General features: G+C 51.3%; 1 protein-coding gene across 1 annotated transcript in view; it reads left to right on the forward strand.

The window, feature by feature from the left end:
- The window catches only part of OSBPL10 (oxysterol binding protein like 10), a 296,950-nt gene extending 271,398 nt beyond the window's left edge, over positions 1 to 25,552 (forward strand). Inside the window, exons 8-12 of the mRNA XM_066350426.1 lie at positions 8,202 to 8,682; positions 16,954 to 17,140; positions 18,723 to 18,905; positions 21,401 to 21,554; positions 24,250 to 25,552. Of these exons, the coding sequence (XP_066206523.1) occupies positions 8,202 to 8,682; positions 16,954 to 17,140; positions 18,723 to 18,905; positions 21,401 to 21,554; positions 24,250 to 24,294 (1,050 nt within the window). The 3' untranslated portion in view covers positions 24,295 to 25,552. The remainder of the gene's footprint in view (positions 1 to 8,201; positions 8,683 to 16,953; positions 17,141 to 18,722; positions 18,906 to 21,400; positions 21,555 to 24,249) is intronic.
- The last annotated feature ends 1,064 nt before the right edge of the window (positions 25,553 to 26,616 follow it).

A 26,616-nucleotide genomic window follows, 5' to 3' on the forward strand; every position in this document is an offset into this window, starting at 1 on the left:
TAGATAGTAGTGGCCTGGGTGCCCTAAACTTGTCTGTATACATCTGTGCCACCAGGGGGCAGTGTGTGTCATTTCCATGCTCCCTTCCTGGGCACACGGGAGGATCTCATTTATCCTCTTCTTCCAGAAAGAGTTCCAGTGAGTGATGGTGATTGTTCAGGCCTCCTGGAGACAAGGGGTCCAGCATAGGCCATGACCAAGCCTATGCTGGACCCCTTGGGTTCACATTCCAACTCTATCCTTATTTAGCCACCTGAAAATGACAAAACCTTTCTGGGCTTCAGTTGTCTCATCGATAAAATGGACTGGTTGTACCTGCCCCCAGGTTATTGAGAATGTGTGTCCCAAAGCACTGGGCTGGGCTTGGGGTCTATATGTGGTTTTCATACATTCTTACAACACTGTTCTTGCTTTCTATAATTAATATCTCTCTTTTCTCAAAGAACTGGTTATTTGCAGAAGCATCAGAGGTGGTCTCAGAGGCTGCCCTGGTCATTAGGAGACTTGCTTTTAGTCTTCAGCTTTGTCACTGACATATGATGGGGCCAGTTTGTGTCTCATTTCCGCTGTCTTTATCTTCCCCTGGTCTCTAGACAAGGATGCTGGTCCCTGATCATAACAACCCCTGGCAGCGAGTGAGCATTTGCTGTGTGCTAGGTAGACACAGAGCTCATTTTACTCTCTCATTTAATACTCACAAGAGACCGAGGAAGGCCGTCTTCTTATTGTCCCCATTCTGCAGCTGAGGGAGTGAGCCTTAGAGAGATGAGCTTGCCCGACTGCACGTGGCTGAAGCTGCCAAGAGGTGACCCCTCAGCTCACAGTTTCCAATTCCCTTCTGCGGACCCAGCTTGGGGACTCCGGGGGACATGGGGGGTGATTTCAACAGCTGTCTGTCTCTGTAGGGAGTAAATATCTTCTTGGAAAAAGTAAATTTTTATTTCAAAGTCTTTCCATCTGACAAAAATTTTAATCGATGCCCTTGGTAATGTTCTATGCATGGGGAGGTGGGTGTAAAGGGAGCTGGCACTTTAAGGAAACCCCAGGGAACCACACGGATTGGATTGGCTAAGTAAAGAAAGGTTGGGCTGTGTGAATGATCTGTTAGGTGTGTGTGTGTGTGTGTGTGTGTGTGTGTGTGTGTGTGTATGTGTGTATTTCCCCCGGTTTCTTTAAAAGATTACACAGATCAGTCTTGGATCAGCCTTGGTTTCTCTTTGCTCCCTTATTTGCACTGGGCAGGTTTGCCAGTCTAAGGACAGAGCGTTCTGTAGATAATTCTCAAGATTAAGGGAACTAACGATTCTTCGGAGAACATTGCGCCCAATCTGGGCCTTTTTTTTTTTTTTTTGCAGAGAGCTATTGTGTTCCCTGTTGGGAGGAAGGGACTGTCTCTTTTCCCGGGAGTCCTTTTGAATTTCTTGATGGGCGATTGATTATTTCCAAGTTCTAAAGGCCCGGCTTGAATATTATTTACTTCTAGATTGATGCAGCTGTAAATGTAATTAATTGTTCTCGGAGTCCCGAGTGTCTATCGTCTCTTTTCCCCCCCTCTCCCCAAAGTAGTTCATTGTCTTAATTATGTTAATGGCAGAGAAGGCAGCTCTTATTGATGGCTCCGTAAATCTGCAGCAGTGATTCCAGCCATTTGGATGCCGTCGTCTGTACAGCTGGGCCATCACTCACCTCTCCGTCGGAGGCAGACAGCCCAATTAGTACTCACCAACGCTTGGCTGTGTGTCTCCGGTGTCCACTGCCCAAGAAACAGATGATTAAGTGACTTATTTGCAATGGCACAAAAAAAGAAAAGGCCGGAAGATTGTATGAGAAAAATCTGCTGTAATGAAAAGCGTGACGTCTTGCCCGGAGTGTTCAGGTGCTGGCTTTGAAGAGCATCTGTCCGGTGTTCGGCACACGCACCGTCTGACTGTACTCGGAGGCGGTGAAGGGGAAATGCTCGTTCCGCTCCCGGCCAGGCCCCGCCCCCTCTCCAGGTGTTTGGCTTTTCTCCTCTCGGACAAAGCCCAGCACCATCGTCGAGAGTGCAGGGTGCCTGTCCCGTGGGGCGGACTTGGCGCTAGCTGTGCGACCGACCGTCCCCCCGGAGTCCGCTCGGACAAAGCCCAGCACCATCGTCGAGAGTGCAGGGTGCCTGTCCCGTGGGGCGGACTTGGCGCTAGCTGTGCGACCGTCCTCCCGGAGTCCGCAGCTTTGGGAGGGTTGTCTTGGGAAATCACTCAGGTATTGCATCTTGAGTAGAGCCTTTTTTCCTTTTTTCTTCAACTTCTTATTTTGCACATTTTCTGATCTACAGTAGAGTTGCAAGAACAGTACAATGAACTCCCATATACACCTTTATCTTCCACTTGGCATTCCTTCTCCCTTCTTCCCTCCCTCCGTCTCCACTGCCTCTTCCATCTCCCCCTCTCTCTCTCCTCCTCTCTCTCTCCCTCTCTCTCTCCCCCTGTCTCTCCCTCTCTCTCTCCCCCCTCTCTCCCCCCTCTCTCTCCTCCTCTCTCTCTCCCTCTCTCTCCCTCTCTCTCCCTCTCCCTCTGCAACCCCTCACATATAGGTGCATATATATGTATATGTTTATTTTCTGATGAACTATTTAAGAGAGTGTTGCAACGGGTGTCTCTGAACAACGGGGCATTTCTCTTACACAATACATTTGTCACAGTTGGGAAATTTATCATTAATGCAATACTATTTCCTATATGGCCGACCATAAAAGTTTCCCAACTGTCCCTGTGCTCTTTATAGCTTTAATAGCCTTGTGGGTGCTAAGGGAGATAAGGGGGGGGTGCAGGGAAGATCTGAAGGAGGGCGTTGTTGGCTTAGCCTCGGGAGCAGGAGCTGTTGGGAAAGGCTTCATAGAGGAGGCTACCCTTGAGCTGTGTCATTTAGACAAGGCAGGAGAGAGGGCAGAAAAGGAACATAGGGGTGAATGTGTGTTTAGGGGAAGGGGGACTTGGGAGGACTAGGGGCCGGGAGTGAGGGGTGATGTGAGACTGAAGGTGGAGCCCAGATTCAACTTTATCTCCTGTTGAGATTTTAGAAGGAAGACCCTGGCTGCGGTGTGGGGAAGGAGAGATGGTGTGGCAGGAGCTGGGAGGCCGGTTAGTGCCACAGCTGTACTTTTCCTGACGGGTGGCTGTGCAGGCCCCTCCCCTCCCCTCCACTGCCCACCCCTCCCCTCCCTCCCCCTCCCCTCCGCTCCCCTCCCCTCCCCTCCCCTCCCTTCCCCTCCCCTCCCCTCCGCTGCCCACCCCTCCCCTCCCCTCCACTGCCCACCCCTCCCCTCCCCTCCCCTCCCCTCCGCTGCCCACCCCTCCCCTCCCTTCCCCTCCCCTCCCCTCCCCTCCCCTCCCCTCCACTGCCCACCCCTCCCTTCCCCTCCCCTCCCCTCCGCTGCCCACCCCTCCCCTCCCTTCCCCTCCCCTCCCCTCCCCTCCCCTCCCCTCCCCTCCGCTGCCCACCCCTCCCCTCCCTTCCCCTCCCCTCCGCTGCCCACCCCTCCCCTCCCTTCCCCTCCCCTCCGCTGCCCACCCCTCCCCTCCCTCCCCCTCCCCTCCCCTTTCTTTTGTGACAGAGGAGAGGGGGCAGATAGGGACAGACAGACAGGAAGGGAGAGAGATGAGAAGCATCAATTCTTCATTGCAGTTCCTTTGTCTCCTTAGTTGTTCACTGATTGCTTTCTCATATGTGCCTTGACTGGGGGGGGGGGGCTGCAGCAGAGTGATGACCTCAGGGTTTCAAACCTGAGTTCTCCACGTCCCAGTCCGATCAGATGCTCTATCCACTGTGCCACCCTCTAGTTAGGCCCTTCCTCCCTCCCCTCCCCTCCCCTCCCCTCCCCTCCCCTCCCCTCCCCTCCCCTCCCCTCCCCTCCCCTCCCCTCCCCTCCCTCCCTCCCTTCCTTCCTTCCTTCCTTCCTTCCTTCGTGTTCCTCCGTTATGTCCAGTACCTATGACACCATAGTTTTTAGTGTCGTTGACTATATTTCCTATGTTGTGCTTTACATCCCTGTGACAGTTTCATACCTACCAATTTGTACTTCTTAATTCCCTCCCCTCTTTTACCCAGCCCCCCAACCCCCTCTCTGGCCAACATCAGTCAATTCTCTGTATCTGAGTCTGTTTCAATTTTGTTTGTTCACTTTTTCTGTTCTTTAGATTCCATATATAATTGATATCATAGTATTTGTCTTTTCCTGACTGACTTATTTCACTTAAGATAATAACCCTCTAGGTCCATCCATACTGTCACAAACAGTAAGATTTTATTCTTTTTTTTATGGCTGAGGAATATTCCATTGTATATGTGTACCTCAGCTTTGTTTTTATCCACTTGTTTACTGATGGGCACTTGGGTTGCTTCTGTGTCTTGGCTATTGTAAATAAGGCTGCAGTGAACATAGGAGTGCATAGATTCTTTCAATTAGTGTTTTGGGTATCTTTTTTTTTTTTTTGTATTTTTCTGAAGTTGGAAACGGGAAGGCAGTCAGACAGACTCCCGCATGCGCCCGACCGGGATCCACCCGGCATGCCCACCAGGGGGCGATGCTCTGCCCATCTGGGGCGTTGCTCTGTTGCAACCAGAGTCATTCTAGCGCCTGAGGCAGAGGCCACAGAGCCATCCTCAGCGCCCGGGCCAATTTTGCTCCAATGGAGCCTTGGCTATGGGAGGGGAAGAGAGAGAGAGAGAGAGAGGAAGGAGAGGGGGAGGGGTGGAGAAGCAGATGGGCACTTCTCCTGTGTGCCCTGGCCGGGAATTGAACCTGGGACTCCTGCACGCCAGGCTGACGCTCTACCACTGAGCCAACTGGCCAGGGCCGGGTGTCTTCAAATATATCCCCAGAAGTGGAGTGCTGGGTCATAAGGCAGTTCCAGTTTTAACTTTCTGAGGAACTTCCCTACTGTTTTCCATAGTGGCCGTGCGCACTGTTCTTAACGGCCAAAGGCTCCCTCCCAAATGTAAAGTTAACGATCGTTCTTGGACTGGTGGATTGCCTTGTCATTTTGGGAAGAGTGGAGGTCCCACCCTTTCCCTCTGCCACCTCCTGCCCCCCCCAATTATTTATTAACCAGTGACAGGAGAAGGCCCAGCCTTCCCAGGTCTTATGTCCAGTGAACTCTCATCTCCCTCGTCCTCTGAGGGGAAGGGGCTCTCAGAGCCAGAAGCAGATACTCATGCTGTGTCCTGACCTGCCCCTGACTAGAGAGTCCCGGGCCCCGGACGGGAGACAGCAGGAAGTGCAGTAGTTTGGGAATAGACAGGCTATGTAGACATTTGTGGCTTCTTTTTCTTTTTAATTGATTTAGCCTTTTGGAGGGGGTTTTGGAGCCTACTTAAACCCACAGCCCCTAACCGGAGCATCTTGTCTGGGGGCGTTCTTATAGGAGAACTGGCGTGATTCTGGGTGAGTGTTTAGGGTTATGTCACCCCCCTACTCTGCCATCACCCGCCTGAGTGGCGGGAGGCCGCAGGGAGTGTGGCAGCCCGGAAGAGCAGGCCCCAGGGCACGTGGCCATGGCTGCTGAGGGATGACCTGTCCCGCAGAGGGACACAGGAAGCAGTGACAATGGCACCAGAAGGCCCCTTCTGAGCCGCCGTGTACATCTCCTGGTCAGATCAGACCCTTGAGCAGGCAGATGCTCAGTTTTGTCAAGCTGTGGCAGAAGGAAAAGTAGGGAATCTCTTCTGACTTGCAGAGTTGTATTTTAAATAATGTGTCTTCTTCTAGCGCATTATGAAAGCAAAGCAGAAAGATACTCAGAAAAAAAGAAGTAGAAGTCATTCAGGTTCTGTCACGAAGACAGATATGTTAACATTTGGGGTCTATTCGTGCTACTTGGGTTGTGCTACATTCTCAATTTTACATCTGGCTGCCTTTTTGCCTAACACAGGTCCGTTTTCTCCTGACAGTTTCTAAATGAAAGATAGAAGAACATTGAAAAGATACCAACCTCCTCTCTCCAGCGGGCCGGGCTTTGTCTGGTTTCCTCTGAGATTTCTGCGCTTTGCTCATCTCAGGCCCTGTCTGTCTGTCTTTCTCTCAGGACATGTGTCTTCCATTGTATCTGTGCGCTTGGTAAGGAAGGGCCTTAGCAAGCCGAAGCGGAGGCAGGGTTACAGGATGTGCCCCCTTGCAAATGTTCTCATGGGAGACTGGTGTAGGAGGATGGTAGAAAGCTGCCCTCACAACCAGTCTTGGGTGCGGATTTGGGAACGCCAAGCCCTGCGGGGGGCGGAACGCTGCCCCCCGCCCCCAAGCACTGATAAGATTGTTTAATGGAAGCTTCTGAACCTTTCAGCCATTTCCTGCATACCTGCAAGGTTCTAGCTAATCATCCTTCTCTGTTACCGAGCCGATGCTCTGCTAAGTTGCTTACTGAGTAAAGAAACAAATAAATACGATGAGGCTGCAGAGATCTGGGCTCTCAGTCCTAGAGGCTGGGAGTCCCCTGTACCCATCTTTTCTTTACTTGTGTCATGTGTGTGTTTTTCTTAAGTCCTGCAGCTCCGTCCTCCCCTGCACACCATTGCAGAGCTCGTCTCTGCAGTTGGGGACTGTGTGAGGAAGAACAGGCTTGGTCATGTAAAGAGAGAGCGTGCACCAGCTGCGTAACCTTGGTCAACCTGCTGGATCTTGAAGTACTGTGGCTCTTCGTCCCTTACTCGGAGGGTGTCAAGGAGGAGCCGGCAGGTCAAGGCCAGGCTTTCCAGCTTCAAAACCCCGTGATTCCATCGGAGGAGGAGCAGTGGGAGAAGCTCCAGGTCAGACAGAGCTGGGCCATGTGGCTGAGAGGGTGGCGTGCTGACGCCCAGAGACTTAGTCATTGCAGCATCACCGTCGAGCAGTGAGAAACAGGCTCTCTCTCCCTTGCGTATCAGCAGTGGGAACGAGTCGCCTGCTTTCCAGCCCAGCTTCAGAGCATCCTTCTTCTGCTTTCAATGACCTAACCACTGGGTTACAGGCATTTGGGTTGTGTGGTGCGTGAGCGACCACTTGGATCCACTATGGGCCAAGGAGGAGTTTCTTCGTCCCATCCCTGTCAGAGCCGCTCAGGTTTCTACTTCCTTACAGTAACAGGGCCCATCACAAACCTAGGGGAGCCCATGCTAGTCCATTTCCCCAAAGATGCTCTGTGAAGTGCCAGCCTGCTGCTTTGTCATTTCTGTTGGTTTCTTCTGGCCCGAGTGGCCCCTCTTTGTGACAGCCCGTCTGTGGACATTGCCTGATAACTGGCCTTGTCTCCTGGAGACTGGGGCCAGGGGGCCCTTGCCACACTCCGACCCGGCCTGGTCTCATTGGGGCTATACGCTACTCTTCTAACAGGATAGACACGCGCACTGGTGGTGGGTTCCGGTCTATCTGGACCCCCTTTGATGTGGTGCCAGCAAACCCCAATGTCCGTGTTTGTGGGAACACCCTGAGCATCCCCCTTGTGCCTGATGTCAGAAAGACCATGAGGAAGCCCTCCCAAGCTCTTTTCTTCACACTCTAAATAATGCGGAGTAAAGGAGAGCTGCGTGCTGAGCGTGGTGGCAATGGAGAGAGACGGGGTTGCTGTTTTAGGCCAGGTGAGCGGAGAAGGAAGTCACTCAGTCTTGTCCACAAAGCTAGGCTGATGTTGGCCCTGGCCGGTTGGCTCAGTGGTAGAGCGTCGGCCTGGCGTGCAGAAGTCCTGGGTTCGATTCCCGGCCAGGGCACACAAGAGAGGCACCCATCTGCTTCTCCACCCCTCCCCCTCTCCTTCCTCTCTGTCTCTCTCTTCCCCTCCTGCAGCCAAGGCTCCATTGGAGCAAAGTTGGCCCGGGCACTGGGGATGGCTCCTTGGCCTCTGCTCCAGGCGCTAGAGTGGCTCTGGTCGCAACAGAGTGGTGCCCCAGAGGGGCAAAGCATCGCCCCCTGGTGGGCATGCCGGGTGGATCCCAGTCGGGCGCATGCGGGAGTCTGTCTGACTGCCTCCCCGGTTCCAGCTTCGGAAAAATACAAAAAAAAAAAAAAAAAAAGCTAAGCTGGCATTGATGCCACCACTCCAGCAGCTCCCAGTATCCTCCATGTCGTCTCCTCTGGTTCGTCATTTGTGTACAAATCGAAAGAAACCGTCCCCTGGCTGAAGCCACTGTGAATTTTCAGCCCTTCCAGGTCATCACAGGGATCCCTGTCTGACGCTGTCTCCTTCCAAATGCAGGTGGTGCTGCCCACGTTCATTCTGGAGAAGCGATCCTTGCTGGAGATGTACGCGGACTTCATGGCGCACCCCGACCTGCTGCTGGCCGTGACCGCGGGAGCCACGCCGGAGGAGAGAGTCATTTGCTTTGTGGAGTATTATCTCACCGCCTTCCACGAGGGCCGCAAGGGGGCCTTGGCCAAGAAGCCCTACAACCCCATCATTGGCGAGACGTTCCACTGTTCCTGGGAAGTTCCCAAGGACCGGGTCAAGCCCAAGAGGACTGCTCCCCACTCTCCGCCCAGCCACGAACACCTGCTGGCTGAGGAGCACCCTCCTGAAAGCTACAAGCTGAGGTTTGTGGCCGAGCAGGTGTCCCACCACCCCCCCATCTCCTGCTTCTACTGTGAGTGCAAGGAGAAGAGACTGTGCGTCAACACTCACGTGTGGACCAAAAGCAAGTTCCTGGGCATGTCCGTGGGGGTGTCTATGATAGGAGAAGGTAAGTCCCGTCACGCTGGATGGAGTTTGACTCTTATTATACGGCGATGCCTGGTAGACGATTGAGGGTTTCGTTTGTGGAGTTTCCTTGTTTTTATTTTGTTTTGGAATTGGGGAGGTGTGAGTGGTGGGTGGGTGGGAAACAGGCATGGATTTTGTTATTATTATTATTATTTTTTTATTTTATTTTTTTTATTTTATTTTTTTTCATTTCTGAAGCTGGAAACGGGGAGAGACAGTCAGACAGACTCCCGCATGCGCCCGACCGGGATCCACCCGGCACGCCCACCAGGGGCGATGCTCTGCCCACCAGGGGGCGATGCTCTGCCCATCCTGGGCGTCGCCATATTGCGACCAGAGCCACTCTAGCGCCTGAGGCAGAGGCCAAGGAGCCATCCCCAGCGCCCGGGCCATCTTTGCTCCAATGGAGCCTTGGCTGCGGGAGGGGAAGAGAGAGACAGAGAGGAAAGCGCGGCGGAGGGGTGGAGAAGCAAATGGGCGCTTCTCCTGTGTGCCCTGGCCGGGAATCGAACCGGGGTCCTCCGCACGCTAGGCCGACGCTCTACCGCTGAGCCAACCGGCCAGGGCCTATTTTTTTATTTTTTATTTTTGTATTTTTCCGAAGCCGGAAACAGGGAGGCAGACAGACTCCCGCATGCACCCGACCGGGATCCACCCGTCATGACCACCAGGGGGCGATGCTCTGCCCCTCCAGGGCGTTGCTCTATCGCGACCAGAGCCATTCTAGCGCCTGGGACAGAGGCAAAGGAGCCATCCCCAGCGCCCGGGCCATCTTTTGCTCCAGTGGAGCCTTGGCTGCGGGAGGGGAAGAGAGAGACAGAGAGGAAGGAGAGGGGGAGGGGTGGAGAAGCAGATGGGCGCTTCTCCTGTGTGCCTTGGCCAGGAATCAAACCCGGGACTCCCGCACGCCAGGCCAATACTCCACCACTGAGCCAACCGGCCAGGGCCGGATTTTGTTATTTTGCGACCAGATCATGGTAATTTTCCCGTGGTTCCAAGGCGATGGACTAGATGGGAGGTAGCTGTTTGCCTTAGTGGCCCCCCACCTGCCTCTTCCCCTGCTCTGCATGTGTGTGAGCGGCCTTACATCTGCTTTCTTTTCAGCCTTGCATGAGTATTAGAATTGGCTCCAACCCCGTGAAACACATTTTTATTCCTTCTCACCGGTTTTCTGGCTCACAGACAGTGAGGATCATAGTGCTACCTATTCATAATCTGCTCATAGAAATTCCCAAGGCAGATCTCTGGACTCTGTGCTGCAGATTCTGAAGCAAGAACACAGTGTGATCACACCACTCGTGGACCGTGTGTTTCTGTTTTGGCAAATATCTATGAATGAAGGTGATTCATTGTTTGAAGAAACCTATAATAATCCTTGTTAAATTTAAGCATCTGTGTTAGTGGTTCTTTAAGTTCTTTTGAGTCACAAATCCCTTTGAGACTCGAAGGCTGTAGAATCACTACCCAGAGGGGGAAAAAAAAAAGCAAAACTTGGCGTTCAGTTTCAGGAAGTATACGGCTCCTTGGAAGCCCTTCTGAAACGCTAGGAGGTAAACACTCCTTTCATTCACTTAGCACATTTTTGTTGAGCACCTATTAGATGTTAGACATTGTCTTAAGCTATAGATACTTGTCTGAACAAAAGAGCCCCCCTCCCAAAAGAAATCTCTGTCCTCATGAAGCTTCTATTCTGTTCTACTAGGGAAATAAAATTATGTTTGTTGTTCCTGGCCAGTTGGCTCAGTAGATAGAGCATCGGCGTGGCATATGGACCTCCTGGGTTCAATTCCCGATCAGGGCACACATGAAAAGTGACCATCTCCTTTTCTCTCCCTCCCTCTCCCCCTTCTCTCCCTCTTCCCCTCCCACAGCCAGTGAGTGGCTCAATTCATTTAAGCAGGGCCCCAGGTGCTAAAGATAGCTCAATTAGTTTGAGCGTTATCCCCAGGTGCTAAAAATAGCTTGGTTGATTTGAGCATCTTCCCCAGATGGGGGTTGCTGGGTGGATCCTGGTCAGGGTACATGCAGGACCCTATCTCTCTTCCTCTCACTTAAAAAAAAAAGTGTTTGTTGTATTGGAAGATGTGATGGAGAAAAATAAAGCGGAGAAGGGACCTGGGAGGAGTGGGGAGACAGTAATAGAACATTAGGATGGGATGGCAGCTGGAAGCCTTCATTAAGGTGACATTTAAGCCAAGACTCAAAAGGTTGATAAAGGACAAGCCTTGTTGGTGACCAGGGGAAGAATATGTATAGCAAAAAGAACGAGACAGAGGCCCCGGCACGTTGGTGGAAGGCAGGAAGCCCCAACAGCCTGAGCAGGGTGAACGAGGGAGGGCTTGGAGAAGACGAGGGCAGAGAGGTGGCTGTGTGGGCAGATCGTGTAGGGCCTCGGGGATGTTGCTAGGGATGTTGGCTTTTATACTGAGTGAGCTTTGAAGCCACTGAGGGTTTGGAGCAGAAGAGTACGTGATCTGACTTACAGTTTAGGAAGGTTGTTCTAGTTGCTTGTTGAAAATAGGCCGTAAGAGGAGTAAAGATGGAAGCAAGGAGACCTGTTAGGAGATTAGGGTAATCCGGGCAAGGAGGCATGGTGGCTGGGACCAGGGTGGGGTAAACAGTGGTGAAGGGAAGTGTGGTAAGAGTCTCGATGCATTCTGAAGTAGAGCCTACAGCACCCTGCTGTCCCCGGAGGTGGGCTGCCGTCTTCACTGTCTCTTTGTGTTGGCTGCTGTGTGTCTGTGTGCCCGTAGGGTAGGCCTCTGATGTCTCAAGGTCTCAGCTCCCCTGTTCCCCACACACAACAAGCAGGGGCTGGGCCGTCATGCACTCTGCACAGCCCCGGGCACGCTCAGGGGTGCACATGCGCACGGAGCTCTTACTGCTGTGGGTGAGAAACCCTAGGCCACCCTTTCCCGAGGCCCTCCGCTCTGGCCATCCCTGAAGCAGAGTTAGAATTTACTGCCCTTGCTTTTTTTTTTTTACCTGCTTGGAAATTCAGGTTAGAACTTCTCAATATAATGTTGAAATCAGAAAGAAAATTCTGGAGACCCAGGAAGGCCCGCCCCTCCCTGGATGTAGCCCTTCCTGGTCACCAGGCCGGTGTGTCCCTGCTGCGGACAGACCTGGGAAGGGCCAGAGGACCATTGGCTCATTCCTGGGAGGCCATAAGCTGGCCTAAGTCCTTTCAGTAGCTACGTTCACCTTTCTTTGCAGTTAACTGTGTGCTCCGTAACACATACGGTTTTATTTTTCCACACAACAAGACGCTTGTAAGAATCCCACACATGGACCCAGAAGGCCCTGGCTGCCACACTGACCTCCTCTGGAAGGTGTGGGAGGGGGGACGTTCTTTTCCTTGCCGATTCCCCGCGTGGACCCAGCACATTCCCTGAATGTGACCGAATTTGAAGTAATGTTTTTCCATTCCCCTCATTTTTAAAATTTAGATCTTGGAAGAGTCCCCTTTGGGCTTATCTTTTAAATGATGGCCTTAGGCTGTGGCATATTTAGCGACAATCAAATGCCATTAAAAAGCTCATCATTATGCATTGAATTCAGTTAGGCTGCAGCTCCGGACCTCCACCAGCCCCCTGTTCCTCAGCTCTGACACTGGAGACCCCGGATTGAGACATCGTTCAGTGTCACCCCACCTGCTCCTTGTGGCTGCCTGTCCCGTCCCGCCCCCCCCCCCCCCCCCCCCCCCGCACCAGTGCCCCGGGAAATGGCACAGACTCTTAATTGAGCCTGTGGGGAAAGGCAGTTAGTTAGTCCTAGTGAGGGAAGTGACACTTGCCGAGGGATGTGGCCACGGGTGCCCGCACCAGCCTCCCAGAGCGAGCGCCTGGTTCTCGCTGTCCGGGACCAGTGCTCCATCCAAATATTCTGGTTCCTCCGGGACCAGTGCTCCATCAGAATATTCTGGTTCCTCCGGGACCAGTGCTCCATCCAAATATTCTGGTTCCTCCGGTTGAGATCGGGAATGGGACTCTTTTTCAATTGATCAGTTTGAAGACCTTAATGCAGGGGTCCCCAAACTACGGCCCGTGGGCCACATGCGGCCCCCTGAGGCCATTTATCCAGCCCCCACCGCACTTCCGGAAGGGGCACCTCTTTCATTGGTGGTCAGTGAGAGACGCAAAGCATGGCATCGCTCACATACAGTACTACTTCCAGTGACGTGGGATGCACGCCTCACGACTCCGGAAGCATGTCACATCACTTGTTACATCTAGCAGTGACAAATATGGAACCGGACGTTGACCATCTCATTAGCCAAAAGCAGGCCCGTAGTTCCCATTGAAATACTGGTCAGTTTATTGATTTAAATTTACTTGTTCTTTACTTTAAATATTGTATTTGTTCCTGTTTTGTTTTTTTACTTTAAAATAAGATATGTGCAGTGTGCATAGGGATTTGTTCATAGTTTTTTTTTATAGTCCGGCCCTCCAACGGTCTGAGGGACAGTGAACTGGCCCCCTGTGTAAAAAGTTTGGGGACCCCTGCCTTCATGCTTGGCCTTAGGCTTTTTGCTAAGTCCGTTTGGGGGGTGGAGAGCGACATCTCCCAGCTGACCAGCCTCGGGGTGGAGGTTACTGACTGGCCCGGCTCAGTGTCTCTCGGCCCCTAAGCTGATGGAAACGGAGCTTTCATTTGGGATCCCTTCTGTAAGTCTGGTTTTAATATAGCCCTTTATTCCTGTCAGGGGCAGGGTTTTTTTTTTTTTATGCAACCCTAAAAAAGAAAAGAGAGTTAGTGTTGAGCAGGCATAATTACGGGTTATTTAATATGTGAGCGCACATTTATGGATTTTCAGAAAAGAGCCAAAGGAATGTGGTCTCGCTAATGCTTTCGAACCAGCTTTAGCTTCGGGGCACACTGGCTGCTGGGGACTGTTGGGAAATTTCTCGCTGGTTTGGAAGAGATTTTTCCTGAAGGTGAGTGGCAGGAGGGAGCTCCCCACCGATCTTTTTATGCCCATGTGCATGCCCATCCCGAGACTTTGAGATTTCCTCCTTATTCCCCACTGGAAATAGCAGTGTTAAGAATTCACCCATTGAGAGAGCTGCTTTAGAGAGGGAGAGGTGATTGGAAATCAACCCTCCAGGAGTCCGGTGGTGTGTCGGGCAGCGTGCTCGGAGCTGAGTTGCAGAATCGCCTTCCCGTCCTGACCACAGCCCAGCGAGGCTCAGGTACCGCTCTCCCTGGGTCACAGATGAGGAGACGGAGGCGCAGAGAAGTTAAGGTCGCCAGGCTGGTGAGCGACAGAGGACTTGGAGTGATCCTCCGAGATCTCATCCAGGTCTTTAAAAAACGTGAGGCGTATTCTCCCTGTGCATCTGTTGCGAAGAAGACATCAATTGTACAATCCTACCTCCCAAATTTATATTTGCAAATGAGGCCAGCAGAATTGGCGGGTGGAGCTCATGGCTCTGTGCGGTCCTAGTTGAGGTTAAGAGTCCCCAAAGGACTTCCGGTTAGGGACCCGAAGGGCTGAGCACAAGACAGGGACAGCACCGAGACCAGGGGTGAGCTGGTGCTGTTGGGGAGACACCCTGGCCACCCGGAAAGAGTCCGTCAGCACTGGGGGCGGGTGTGGCTGAGGACCTTCTCCGGGGCTTGCGGCTGGGGGCAGCTGCTCTGCGGGGGCTGGGGGCCTGGGGCGGGGGGCCGGGGCTGGGGGCCGGAGGCCGGGGACCAGGGCCTCATCCTGCATGTGGCCGGCCTTTGAGGAAGCAGGCGCTTGTGAGCAGAAATGGAAGGGAACCCCGAGGCGACCTCTTTCTTCTCATCTCTCACTTCTGGTTCTTCTTGACTGTTGGTATCCTGTCTGTGTGACATAAGCTGCGGTTGCCCAGCTGCTTTGGTGCATCCTGTGTGGGCAAGTCACTTACAAAGGAGGCTTGGAAACAAAAAAGTATATCAGACCTGGCCATTGTCCTCGAAGGGTCCTGATCAGAAACTGTCCGGACTGAGACACCCAAGTTTCATTCTTGCCACAGACACAGTGGTCCTCTCTTGCATGCACGAATAGAATGGATTCTCAAGGGTCACTGAGGGCAGTCCTAGTCTCTGAGGTGTAGGAGGGACCAAGTGTCAGAATGAAAGCTTTAGGTGCCCTAGGGCTTACCTTGACTAAGATGGGTTAATTCATTTGCAGAAGCTATTGGCAAGTTGGGAAGTGACCAGATGTTACCAGATGTTGGATAGATTGTGGTAGTGGAGTCATGTTATTTTTGCTTTTATGTTGCACATATTCAATTATATTCCTGGCCAGAGAGAAAGAGAAAGATTTAAATGCTGTTGTGATACCTCCCCACCCTGCCCATGTGATTGTGAGTGACCCACACATCTGTTTTCCTTGGTAGTCTCAGCACCTGTTGTGCCCACGTGTGTGAGCATCTGGGAATGATCAGACCTCTAAACACCTGTGAGCACCTCGCTGGGGGTTTGCAGAACGGACTGTAGTGGACTTAACTGAGAGTGTGGGTATCAGTTCTGGACAAGCCTGGTATGTTCTACAGACTCCCGTATGTGGTGATTGCGGGAATTTTCAAGGGTAAATGAAATTATAGTTGAACGCCCAGTCCTGTTGACTTGAGAAAGTCAGCATCTGTGCCTCCTCCATACAACTTGGTCCCCTCTCTCCTCAGATCGGGCCAGCTCATCGATACTAAAAGAAGCCCATAGTCTCTCTCTGCTGAAGCAAATTCTGGTTCTTCTGATCGATTCAGATGCTTGTCTAGCCTAAGAGAGAAGTGCTGGCCAGCCAAATTATTGAACCTCTCTGAGTTTGTTTTCTCATTGTTACTTAAACATGATAATAATTATTGCTGCATGGAGGAGTTGTGAAGCTTAAAGGAGACAGTGCTCGTGAAGCCCCCAGCAATGTCTGGCATCCAGAAAGGGCCGCGTGTCATCTATGCTGTTCACCCCACTCCTCACTCTTTTCCGGTGGAGGAACCGGGAATCCAGGGAGGGGACACCACTCACCACTGTTGGTCGCGTAGGTCTGGTCCAAGGGCAGAACCCTCCTTCCCGAGGCTCACGGTGCCCTCGGTCACCTCCAGGCCTGGAATGAGCTGGAGCAGAGCCGTGAGGGCATTTCTACAGGGAGCTGAGCCCCAGTGCTTGGGGTGGGGTGGGGTGTGTGTGTGTGTGTGTGTGTGTGTGTGTGTGTGTGTACGCGCGCGCGCGCTTGGAACCTTCTTCTGCAGAAAAACCTTAGCCTGCAGTGCTGGGTTTTGGGACTCTGCCCGCTTGTATGGGCCTTCGTGTGAAGCAAAGTGCTGCCCATCAACACAGAGGCGGCCCTGTGGGTTCCCAGCTAGACAGGCCAAAGGGCGGAGTGGATTTTAGCACCTGCTAGTGCTGTACAGACTCTACAGGGGATGAAAGCCGTTTCCTGCTCCCTCGAAAACTAGACAAACTCACATAAGTCTGCATTGTTTAAAGCCCTCTGCAGGCCTGACGCCTGGGCCCTGGGCTGGAGGCCCCCCGATCTAGAGGCGGGTGGGTTCTGAGTGCAGAGCTCCAGTGCCTGGCAGGCACCCGGGGTTGTCAGCAGCTGTACAGTCTGATGTCGCGAACTTCATCAGAATCGTTCGAGTTGTCCCTGTTGCTCTCAGGACAGAGGCAAAACTCCTTCCCGTGTTTTTTTGAAGTTTAAAACACAAGGTGTGGCCTCTCCTGACCCGGCCAGCCTTCACACCTGTTCACACTGCCCCTTTTTCTGCTCGTGGGCCCTTTGCTCAGTCCCCTCATGCTCACTGGGCTCCCTCCTACCACGGGGCCTTTGCACATGCTCCTCCGTCTGCCTGGAATCCTCTTCCCACCCCCTCCATCTGCTCAGCAGTTACCCCGCGCAGTGGCCCTTCCTCAGGGAAACGTCCCTTCCATGTCAGTTCCTGTTGGTGGCCTGCGTGGTGCTGGGCACCTCTGCCTTCCTCCTTCAGCACTGCTGCAGTTCTGTGTTTGCTTGGCGATGCGTTCATGCCCACCTTCTGTTCTCCTTGAGGGCAGGCAGCGGGTCTGCTCTGCCCCCTGTGGTATTCTCGGTGCCTGGCACAGCGCCTGGCACACAGTAGGACACACGATACATAAACAGATGGTGAATGAGCAGCCAGCCTTTGCAGACGGGTAGACCGACGCTCCTTGGCAGGGCCTGTTCGCTTTCTCCTTTGTGTTTTGACCCCCAGCCGCCCCGTCGTTGCGTCCGCATGCCTGACCCTGCGCTCCTCTCTCCCTGGAGGTGTGCTGCGGCTCCTGGACCACGGCGAGGAGTACGTGTTCACCCTGCCCAGCGCCTACGCCCGCTCCATCCTCACCATCCCCTGGGTGGAGCTGGGTGGCAAAGTCAGCATCAGCTGTGCCAAGACCGGCTACTCGGCCACCGTGATATTCCACACGAAACCTTTCTACGGCGGGAAGGTCCACAGGTAGGAGGCGACCGGGGTGGGTGGGTGGGGGGGGCAGAGGGCGGGGGGCTCCGTCTGTCCGATCACGACATCTGAGGGCTCAGTTCTTCATGGGAAATAGGGCTCCAGCCACGGGATGAATTGAAAAATCAAGATAAAGTTGTGAACAGATCCTTTTGAAAAGAGATAGTGCTTTTTCCCTCTCACGGGGCAGTTTGGAATCCTTCCCACGTAAGCTTATGGTGAAATCCTTTGGTGATGGCAAATCGCAAGCCAGAGGCGGGGAAAAGGCCACTTCCTTTTGTTATAATCAACTCTCCCTTCTGAGGCCCCAGCCTGTTTCTCTGATCTGAGGCCAATGCGTCTGTGAGCTCTGTGATCTCAACACCGCCTGAGAGCTCCCCATTCATGTGAAGGTGGCTCCATGATGTCTGAGTCCTATCCCCTGTGAGGTCAGGACCGTCTCTTTCCCTGAGGGAGCCCGAGCCTAAGACCTGGAAGGTGAGGTCTGCTGTTCGCACAAGCACGGGCGTTGCTTTTACGGCTCCAGTTACAGAGATTCCTTCTTCAGAGCAGATTGCTGTAGAAACAGGCTCCCATCTTTGCCCCTTTTCTTGGAAAGTGTTCTGCATGGTGTTTACGTGAGGAGGTCGGAGCGTTTGTTGTCTGGGAAAGTGGGCGCCTTCGGTGGCCGGTTTGGAGCCAGACACACGGGCTCACAAACTGGTCATGTGCATTTCTCCCAGGCCCCACCCCTCTACCAAGTGGGTAGCTTGAAATCCGCTATGCTGGAGCCCCCAGAAATTAGCAAATGCTACAAGTGAGGTGTTTTTCTGGGGAGCCCATTGTTAAACCGTGACCGGCACCCCACTGAAGTTCTTCCCCTGGGTGTCATCTGGAGGTTTCCTGAGGCTGCCCGAGCGCCTTTGATCGCCACCAAGGAACCGTGGCAGAGCTGGGGCTCGGGCTCAGGTAGAAAGCCTCCAAGCTGGCATCTGCATCTGAAAACTGAACTCAACCTGAGCTGGGCCATCAGGGAGTACAGAGCTTCCCTCCTCCGCTTGGCCACTTGCAGCAGGACCACCTGTTCCGTTCCTGCCGTGTTCACCCCCTCTTACGTGCGGGAAGCTTCAAGGCAGGAAGGAAGGGAGCTGTGGCCTGCGCCCACCCAGAGCAGGAGACCTGGCGCTCCCTCCAGCCGGGCAGGAGGAGCCAGAGGTGACAGATCTCCAAAGAGGAGCTTTTAAAGCCAGCTTGAAGGTAGCCCCACTGAGCTGCTGCTGTCAGTGGGATGGCGTTGGTGCAAAGCCAAGCAGGAGGTTAGGTTTTTGTTCAGCTTTCATTAGATTAGCCTATTAACTAATCTATAGACTTGATTTACTTCTCTCCAGTTTTTTTTTCCGTCAATGCCCTCTTTTTTGGTGTTCAAGGATATCAGATCACATTTTATATATAAGCTAGTCTTTGAGTAAAACACTTAATAAACAAGTCCTCTCCATAGCGCCCCATAAAAAGTCATCTCTAAACGCCCGTCCACCTTTTGAAGTCAGTGCCTGTGGCTTGAGAATCGTATCAAGCGTGTTCGTTTGATTGATTCATTCAGGGTCACAGCAGAAGTGAAGCACAACCCGACCAACACCATCGTCTGTAAAGCCCACGGGGAATGGAACGGCACCTTAGAGTTCACCTACAACAACGGAGAGACCAAGGTCATCGACACGACCACGTTGCCGGTGTGCCCGAAGAAGATCAGACCTCTGGAGAAGCAGGGGCCCATGGAGTCCAGGTGGGCGTCAGCCTGTCCCTCCCGGCTTAGTTGTCCTGAACGCTCAACCTAGGGACGGAGAGGAAGCCTTGGAAAGCTCAGCTCATGGGAATAGGCCAGGAATCATGTTCTGACTTGTTGAGATGTTTGAATTTTCCACTGTGTCATTTCCGAGTAGATCCTCTGTCGCGTTCGGTGTTGCTACCCTGCATTTATGGGGTGGAGTGTGCAGAGAGTCTGCAGTCGACTTTTATTGTCTGTCCTCAAGGAGTTTGTCAACTCAACCGGTCTGTTGCGTAATTATACAAAGTAAAAATCAGAGAATAGCTAGTAATCAAAGACCTGTGAGTGAAGCAATTGTGATCCTTTTCTTTTTCTTACCGGATTAGCAGCATAATTTAAAAAGAATTCAGGGATGGCAAAGGTGCGATCAAACGGACACTCGTTAATCTGTGCCTTCAGCAGGAGTGTGTGCGGGTCAGCTGCATGGGTCAGTAGTTTTAGACTCATCGATTCAGTTTAAACCTCATGTTCCACATCTGGGAATCGATTCCAAGGCAAAATTCTTGAGTTCGGAAAAAATTTTAAACATAAAATTGAGTGTGTGTGTGTGTGTGTGTAAATGTACATATATATTTAAAAACAGTTAAGCAAAAGAAAAAGTGACCGCCTGCCTGTTCAGCAAGGAAAGCGGTTAAGTCAATGACAGTGTCTGAGCAGCCGGCACGTCCAGCCTGCGGTATGCACGTAACGCTTCTGCGTCTAGCGGCATCCGTGCCGGCACACGCGCAGACTCTTAGACTATGCCGTTTTGTTTTCTTAATCCAGGAGGTCAGCAGACTCTGGCCCAGGGGTCAAATCTAGCCTGTGGCTGACATTTGTAAAATGTTACGGGAACACAGCCAGGATGATTGTGTATGGCTGCTTTCCTGCCTCACCAGCGATGAAGTAGTTGTGACCCAGACCACATGGCCTGCCAGGCCCGAAATGTTTTTACTGTCTGGTCCTTGACAGAAAATATCTGCTGAGCCCTGCTCTTAGCTAAAAGCATAGGATGCTCTTTAGAAATATGATGTTGGATTAAAATGGCATTTCAGATGATTCTGTGAAAGGGGTTGCCCTTCCGGGAAGCATTTGTAACCAATGGGCAGTGTTGATTATGTGAAAATGAAGTGAGGATCCAACAGTGTGTGTGAACTATATGTTAAAAATGAGTTTTATTAAACCAGGGCCTCAGTATGCCTGCTTTTTTGTAGGATGAGCATGCTCTCGTTCTTCTCTTCATTTGGGGACACCGAGTGTAGCCTTCTCTGTGTCTGAATGGAGCTCCTTGGCTTTTTCAGCTCAGCCTATCAGCAAAGAAAGCCACCCCCTTGCCACTGCCTCCCGGGGCTGGGAAGCCCATGGTCACCCTCACGGCATGCCTGTTGTTTCTAGTTTGGCAGCTGAGAACAATACTGATCACCTTGTGTTGTTCTTCCAAGGATATGGAGTAGTTTAGCTATTCCCCCTCAAGACTCTGCTGCCTCACTTAGCCCAGGAGAACTCAGAATTCAGCCCGCAGTGGGGATGGGGTCTGGGAGGGGGTAAGACAGAGGCCTGCCACCTCTTTCTGGCTCACATAAGTGACTGGACTGCAGGGAGACCGTGTGCAGCCCATCTTGTTTTCCCTAGAGGAGGCAGCCTGCAGCTGGTCCTGTGCTCCCTGGCTACTCTGAGCACCTGAGCCCACACCCAGTGAGTCTTCTAGGCCTTACCTGCAGAGGCAAAGGAGGGACCATATGCATGGCTAGGTGGGCCAGTGGTTAGACCAGTGTGCCAGCCCTCAGAATGTTGCCAGCCCCCACCAACCCCCTTGGAAGGGAGGGAACCACTATTTCATCCGGGGAGAGTGAAGATATATAGTGCACACACACACACGCATGTAAAGTCTGCCTTCACCTGTACATTTGTTCATGATGCCCAGAGTGTGGTTGAGAAGTGACTTCCGGTGTAGATGTGGGAGAGATGACAGAGCCTGTAGCATAAACACCTCCACTGATCATGGTCTGTAGCTCCTAGTACTGGGTTACCAGGTGGGAAACCAGCCATTGCTCATATTTATCAGCTTGCTAACCTTGGATAAGTCACTTCACCTCATATGGCCCTATCTTCACCCCCTTTAATATGGGGACAATGTAGAATGTGTATCATTGGGTTGCTATGATGATTAAATGAGTGCTTAGCTATACTGTTATTACATATAAGCATCTGTAGAAGTATTACTACTGCTTATCACTAGATTCACTGAGAGGGGCCTGGTGCTCAGGACAAGAGGATAGTTTACAGCAGACTTGCAGCCAGGTAGCCCTGGGCTCAGATCCTGACCCTGGTGTGTATGTGGGGGGTCTTTGAGGCACCTGGAATGAGCTGCCTCTACAGATGGCTTGCACGGATGTCCCCTGCCTTGCCGAAGATGGCTGTCCTTGAGCCTGCTGTCAGTGTGTGGCCATTTCCTCTCCCCCATGCATCCCCAGGAACCTCTGGCGGGAGGTGACCGGATACCTGCGGCTCGGGGACATTGACGCCGCCACCGAGCAGAAGCGGCGCCTGGAGGAGAAGCAGCGGGTGGAGGAACGGAAGCGGGAGACCCTCCGCACCCCATGGCAGCCCAAGTATTTTATCCAGGAGGTAACTCTGCTGCCTGTTATGGGAGCTTGTCCTGAGTGGGGGGCAGATGGATTTGTGTGGCTGACACAGCAGTCTGGATGAATGAGGATGGGGCAAGGGAGGTCCTGTGGGCAGAACTGAGTACCCGACACGGTCCCCCTGGCAGCCTCCATCAGAAGAGCCAGTCAGCCTGCCGGGAGGACAAGGAATGGGACCGCAGATCTGGATGCGGTCCTGTTCATAGAAACTCACGAGCCTGCTCCTGTATCATTAGCTGCATGTCAGTGGTGAAGCACCTCGCAGCCCATCTCTGCACAGGCGGCTGGGGCCCTCATGACTGAGACCTGCCCTTGCGGAGCTCTGCCCCTGGTGGGCCAAATGGGATGGACCTGCTAGGACAGGCCAGCCTGAGTTCTGTGCCTAAATGCAGCTGCTGTCACCCAGGAAAGTGACGTTGGTAGGAAGAAATAAAATTCATATGATTGCCCAGCCACCGGGTTAGGCTCCGTTGAGGCCCTTACACTTTGGAAGTGGTTTGTGGAGCAAACGGGAAGCATTCTGAGAGCAGAATCAGAATAATCGGAGAGAGCACAGAAGCCAGTTTTTACGGCAGGCCCTCGGAGCCTGGCGGCTTCCACGAGAAGCAGGCCGGGGAGGACTGCGGTGGACGGAAGATCCTAAACTGTCCAATTAATTCTTCACAAGAAGCCAAAAATCTTGAGGTTTTTTTTTGAGAAATCTGATGTTCACACAATGTGAAGGAACTTTTTAAAAATGTAATTACTGAGAGCCATCAAACTATGTATGGCTTTTTTTTTGGCTCCGGGGCTAATGCCTGCCTTCTGCCTACAGAGAAGGATCCTCTGTAGCCAGGAGGCTGAGGGTGAGTTAGAGCCTGGAGGTGGACTTCCGGTCAGGAGCAGGAAGCAGCCGCTCTTTCCGTTTAGATTGACTTCCGGTCAGGAGCAGGAAGCGGCTGCTCTTTCCCCGGAGGCTGAATTCCGGTCAGGAGCAGGAAGCCGCGGCTCTTTCCGCTTAGATTGACTTCCGGTCCGGAGCTGGAAGCGGCTGCTCTTCCCCTGGAGGCAGCAGTTGCGGCTCTGGACGGCAGCCTCCACGGGCGGATTCTGGTTCGGATGGAAAGCCGGCGTGGGGAGACTGCCTTTATGAGACTCTGAGTGGGATCCTAGCTGGAAGCCTTGCACAGGTGAGCTGAGTCTCACTCACTATTATTAGTCAGGGTTCCCTGGGGAAACAGAACTGAAACAGAACCAATGAGACATAAATATATGTAGATTTATTATGAGGAACTGGCTCAGGAGATTATGGAGGCTGAAAATGCCAGCATCTGCCATTTGCAAGCTGAAGACCCCCGGGGAAGCCATGGTGTAGTTCAGTCCAAGTCTGAAGGCCTGAGGACCAGGGCAGCGGATGGTGTAAATCCCTGTCGGGTCAGATGAGATGTCCCAACTCAAGGAGTGACGCAGAAAGAAACGGCGAATTTCTCCTCCTTCCTCCTTTTTTTCTTTTTAGGCCCTCCATCGATGCTTACCCACATCGGGGAGGGCCATCTTCTTGGCTGAGTCCACCAATCAAATGCTGATCTCACTTGGAAACACCCACACAGACACACCCAGAAATCAACTTGGCACCCACAGCCCGCCAAGTTGACGTGTAAAATGAACCACCACAAAATCCTTCAAGGATCCTACTGTGAGGTGGATTTGGTCTCTGAGACAGCTAGTTTGCCTGGCTTCTGTGGAAAGTTCACATTAAAAAACAAAATGCTGCCTGACCAGGTGGTGGCACAGTGGATAGAGCGTCGGACTGGGATGCAGAGGACCCAGGTTCGAGACCCCGAGGTCGCCAGCTTGAGCGCGGGCTCATCTGGTTTGAGCAAAGCTCACCAGCTTGGACCCAAGGTCACTGGCTCAAGCAAGGGGTTACTCAGTCTGCTGTAGCACATATGAGAAAGCAATCATTTGAACAACTAAGGTGTCGCAACTAACGATTGATGCTTCTCATCTCTCTTCGTTCCTGTCTGTCTGTCCCTATCTGTTCCTCTCTCTGACTCTCTGTCTCTGTAAAAAATAAAAATAATACAAAATTCTTAAAAAAAGCCAAAATGCCAACAAAGAACACATAGTATTGTTCCCACTATGTTTAATAAAAGCCAGTGTGTACCTAAGAGAAGGCTTAAGGATATGTAAACAGTAAAAATCACCCCAATACCAGAATTGTTACCATTCAGTATATGCCCTTCTAGTCTACCACCAAACTGTACACCACCTTGATTCGTGCCATTTTCTCACTGGTATTTAGCCCTTGCCTTTTCTTTCCCATCTGCTCCTCCAACACCCTTCCCCCCTCCCCTCCTGCTGTTTAAAAGACCTTTCCTTTTGTCTCTTCCTTGATGTAATAAGCAAAGCCCGTCTTTTATTTTGGTCATTTTGTAGGGTTTCTTCCTGAAATGCCAGATGTGAAGATCATATGGGCTTTATAGCGCAGTCGGGCTGAGGGGCAGTGAGCCCCCCAGCCTGGCACAGCTGAGGAACCAGGAACAAGGCAGACACATTGGTGGCGGTCCCAAACAGATGCTCAGGGAGCACTGCTCTGCACGGTACTCGGCTTCCAACGTTGCAGAGTCTGGGATTCTTGTCTCTGCTCTTTGCCTGCTGAGAGGTCTCGATGTAATGTCTCCTCCCTTCTCTTCCAGGGTGATGGCTGGGTCTACTTCAATCCCCTTTGGAAGGCACACTGATGGGATGGAGGTGCACAGCCTTCAGGAAGAGGCCTGTTTTTGTAGGAATTAAAGTGGTACAGTATCAAGGTTCTGTTGGTATTCACTGAGACCTCTTGACGTCATTCAAGAAATGGTACCTGAGAAATTATGTACTGTGAAAAATGCACCCCAAACTCTACTACAGGATTGAATTTATTCAAGAGCCATTTGGGGCATGTGTGTGTAGTGTATGTGAGTTCTTGGCACACTGTATGTTCACACACATGCATTACATACACATCTGCTGGGTAAATTACACATGTAAATACTGCACTTAACCAAGATTTAAGTGGGTAATTATGGGCTCCTTTTTATCAATCAGGTTTGATGTTTTCTATTTTTCACTTTGCCAACAATGTTTTGCACTCACAAAGGGATTCTCACATAGTCAACTCCTGTCAAAACACAAGTGGATTGGCATGGCCCAACTGATACCCATCTGGTCAAAGTGCTCATTCCCCGTAGGTGGCTGTCATTTCAAAGTTATTGTGACTCCCACCTCCTTCCCCACTTCAACATTTCGTTTGTCCATACTTCAGAGAGATAGCTATTTTCTGCTGAAGGAGGAGTGGGCAGGAAGCTGGTAAAGGTTTGTGCCAGAGCCTTTCAGGATGGAGCCCCGCTGGGAGGACCCACAGCCAGGCCCACCCTGGAACATTCCTCCCATCTACTCGTCCCGGAAACTTGGTGATTCCTCATGCTCAAAACACTAGTCAGACATTTTTAAGAAGCTGATTCTTTTACAAGAGAACACAAGTCATTTGGAGAATTCACTACTTTTATGATGAAAAAAAGGGCTTTAGAAGTTAAATACATTCATGCATATAGAGACATGCACAACCACAGCCTCAATCTTGTTCTTTAGTTTGGGGAAAGAGAAAAAAGAATTTGTGGACTTTTTTCTTTAGTGCACCTCTATTGTTTGACCCAAACTCTGCGAGGAAACCACTGTGATTAAAATAAAGCCCAGTGTTCATGGTTTCAGTTCAATTTTTGGTCCTCCGCCTTTGCTAACGAGGTCACGACATGACTAGAATATAAAGCAAGGAAAAAATTGACGTTTGATTTTTGCTCAATGCTTAATTTATTTTTTACTGTGCCACTTTGAGAATATTTATAAAATCCAGTAGCATGAATGCTTCTCTGTAGTAAGACAAATTTTGTGCCTTTCGTCTGCTTTAAGACCAATTGTTCACACTTTGTAGATATTAGACAAATATATTTCGATTAAATACTATACCTATCTGTGTATCTGCTTTATTTTTAGAGATTCAAATGTTCTGTTGGAATCGGTGGCTCTAAAGGAGCTGAAATTTTATGGGTTAAGTACTGTTAATTTGTTGTGAACAGCAATCATATTTACATCAAGTGTTTCATACACAGAAATCTACCAGATCAACATTTATGGATATTTTGTGATGGGTTTGTAAGAACAGTTAACTCCTATCCAGTGACTGTTTTATTTTACAAGATGTCACTACCAGGCAAAGTAATAATTTAGGCCTGTTTAGGTGCACAGTCTTAAAATACCTGGGAGAATAAAATGTTCGAAAGTATTTTATTTCTGAGAGAAAGAGCATTATAAATGCTGTTTTGAAAAAAAAATCCGCAAAGAATGAGAAATAATCATGGGAGTGTTTTAGACTTTCCAGCCTTACTTCAAAGTATAAATCATCTGGTAAGTAAAACTTGGAGAAGGTTCACTTTCCTTTTTTGGGGGAGGGGGTGGAGCATAGGGACAGGGTGGGCTCAATGCCTTTTAAAGGACTGTGAAATATATATATATATACATAGAACGTATTTCCAAGAATGACTATAAGCACCCATGTACCTACTTTTGAAGAAACCTGTTTTGTCAATACCTTACAAGCCACGCTTGTGCCCCTACAAACCTGCACCTCCTTGACCCTAGGGGTGACACCACTACTGTCCTGACTCCTGGAGTCCATCCCCAGGGTCTTCTCTCTCCATCCTTGTACACTATGTGTGGATTTCTAAAGCACGTGCTTGGTTTTGCCTGGTTTTGGACTTTGTACAAATGGAATCATAAGTTTGCTTGTTTGAGCTAACATCTTGTTTATAGGTCCATCCATGCTGTTACGCATGCTCTGTTTGCTCATTATTTTCTTTCTAAGTTCTGTCTGCCCAAATTCTCCAATAACTCCCATTCCACCTCTCTCTGAAACTGCTGGCAAGCACCATTCTATTTTGTGTTTCATGAATTTGACATAAGTTCCTCATATAAGTGGAATGATAGTGTACTCGTCTTTTTGTGTCTGGCTTACTTCACTTAGCATACTG

Source organism: Saccopteryx leptura, chromosome 10, assembly GCF_036850995.1.
Source record: "Saccopteryx leptura isolate mSacLep1 chromosome 10, mSacLep1_pri_phased_curated, whole genome shotgun sequence".
NCBI lineage: Eukaryota > Metazoa > Chordata > Mammalia > Chiroptera > Emballonuridae > Saccopteryx > Saccopteryx leptura.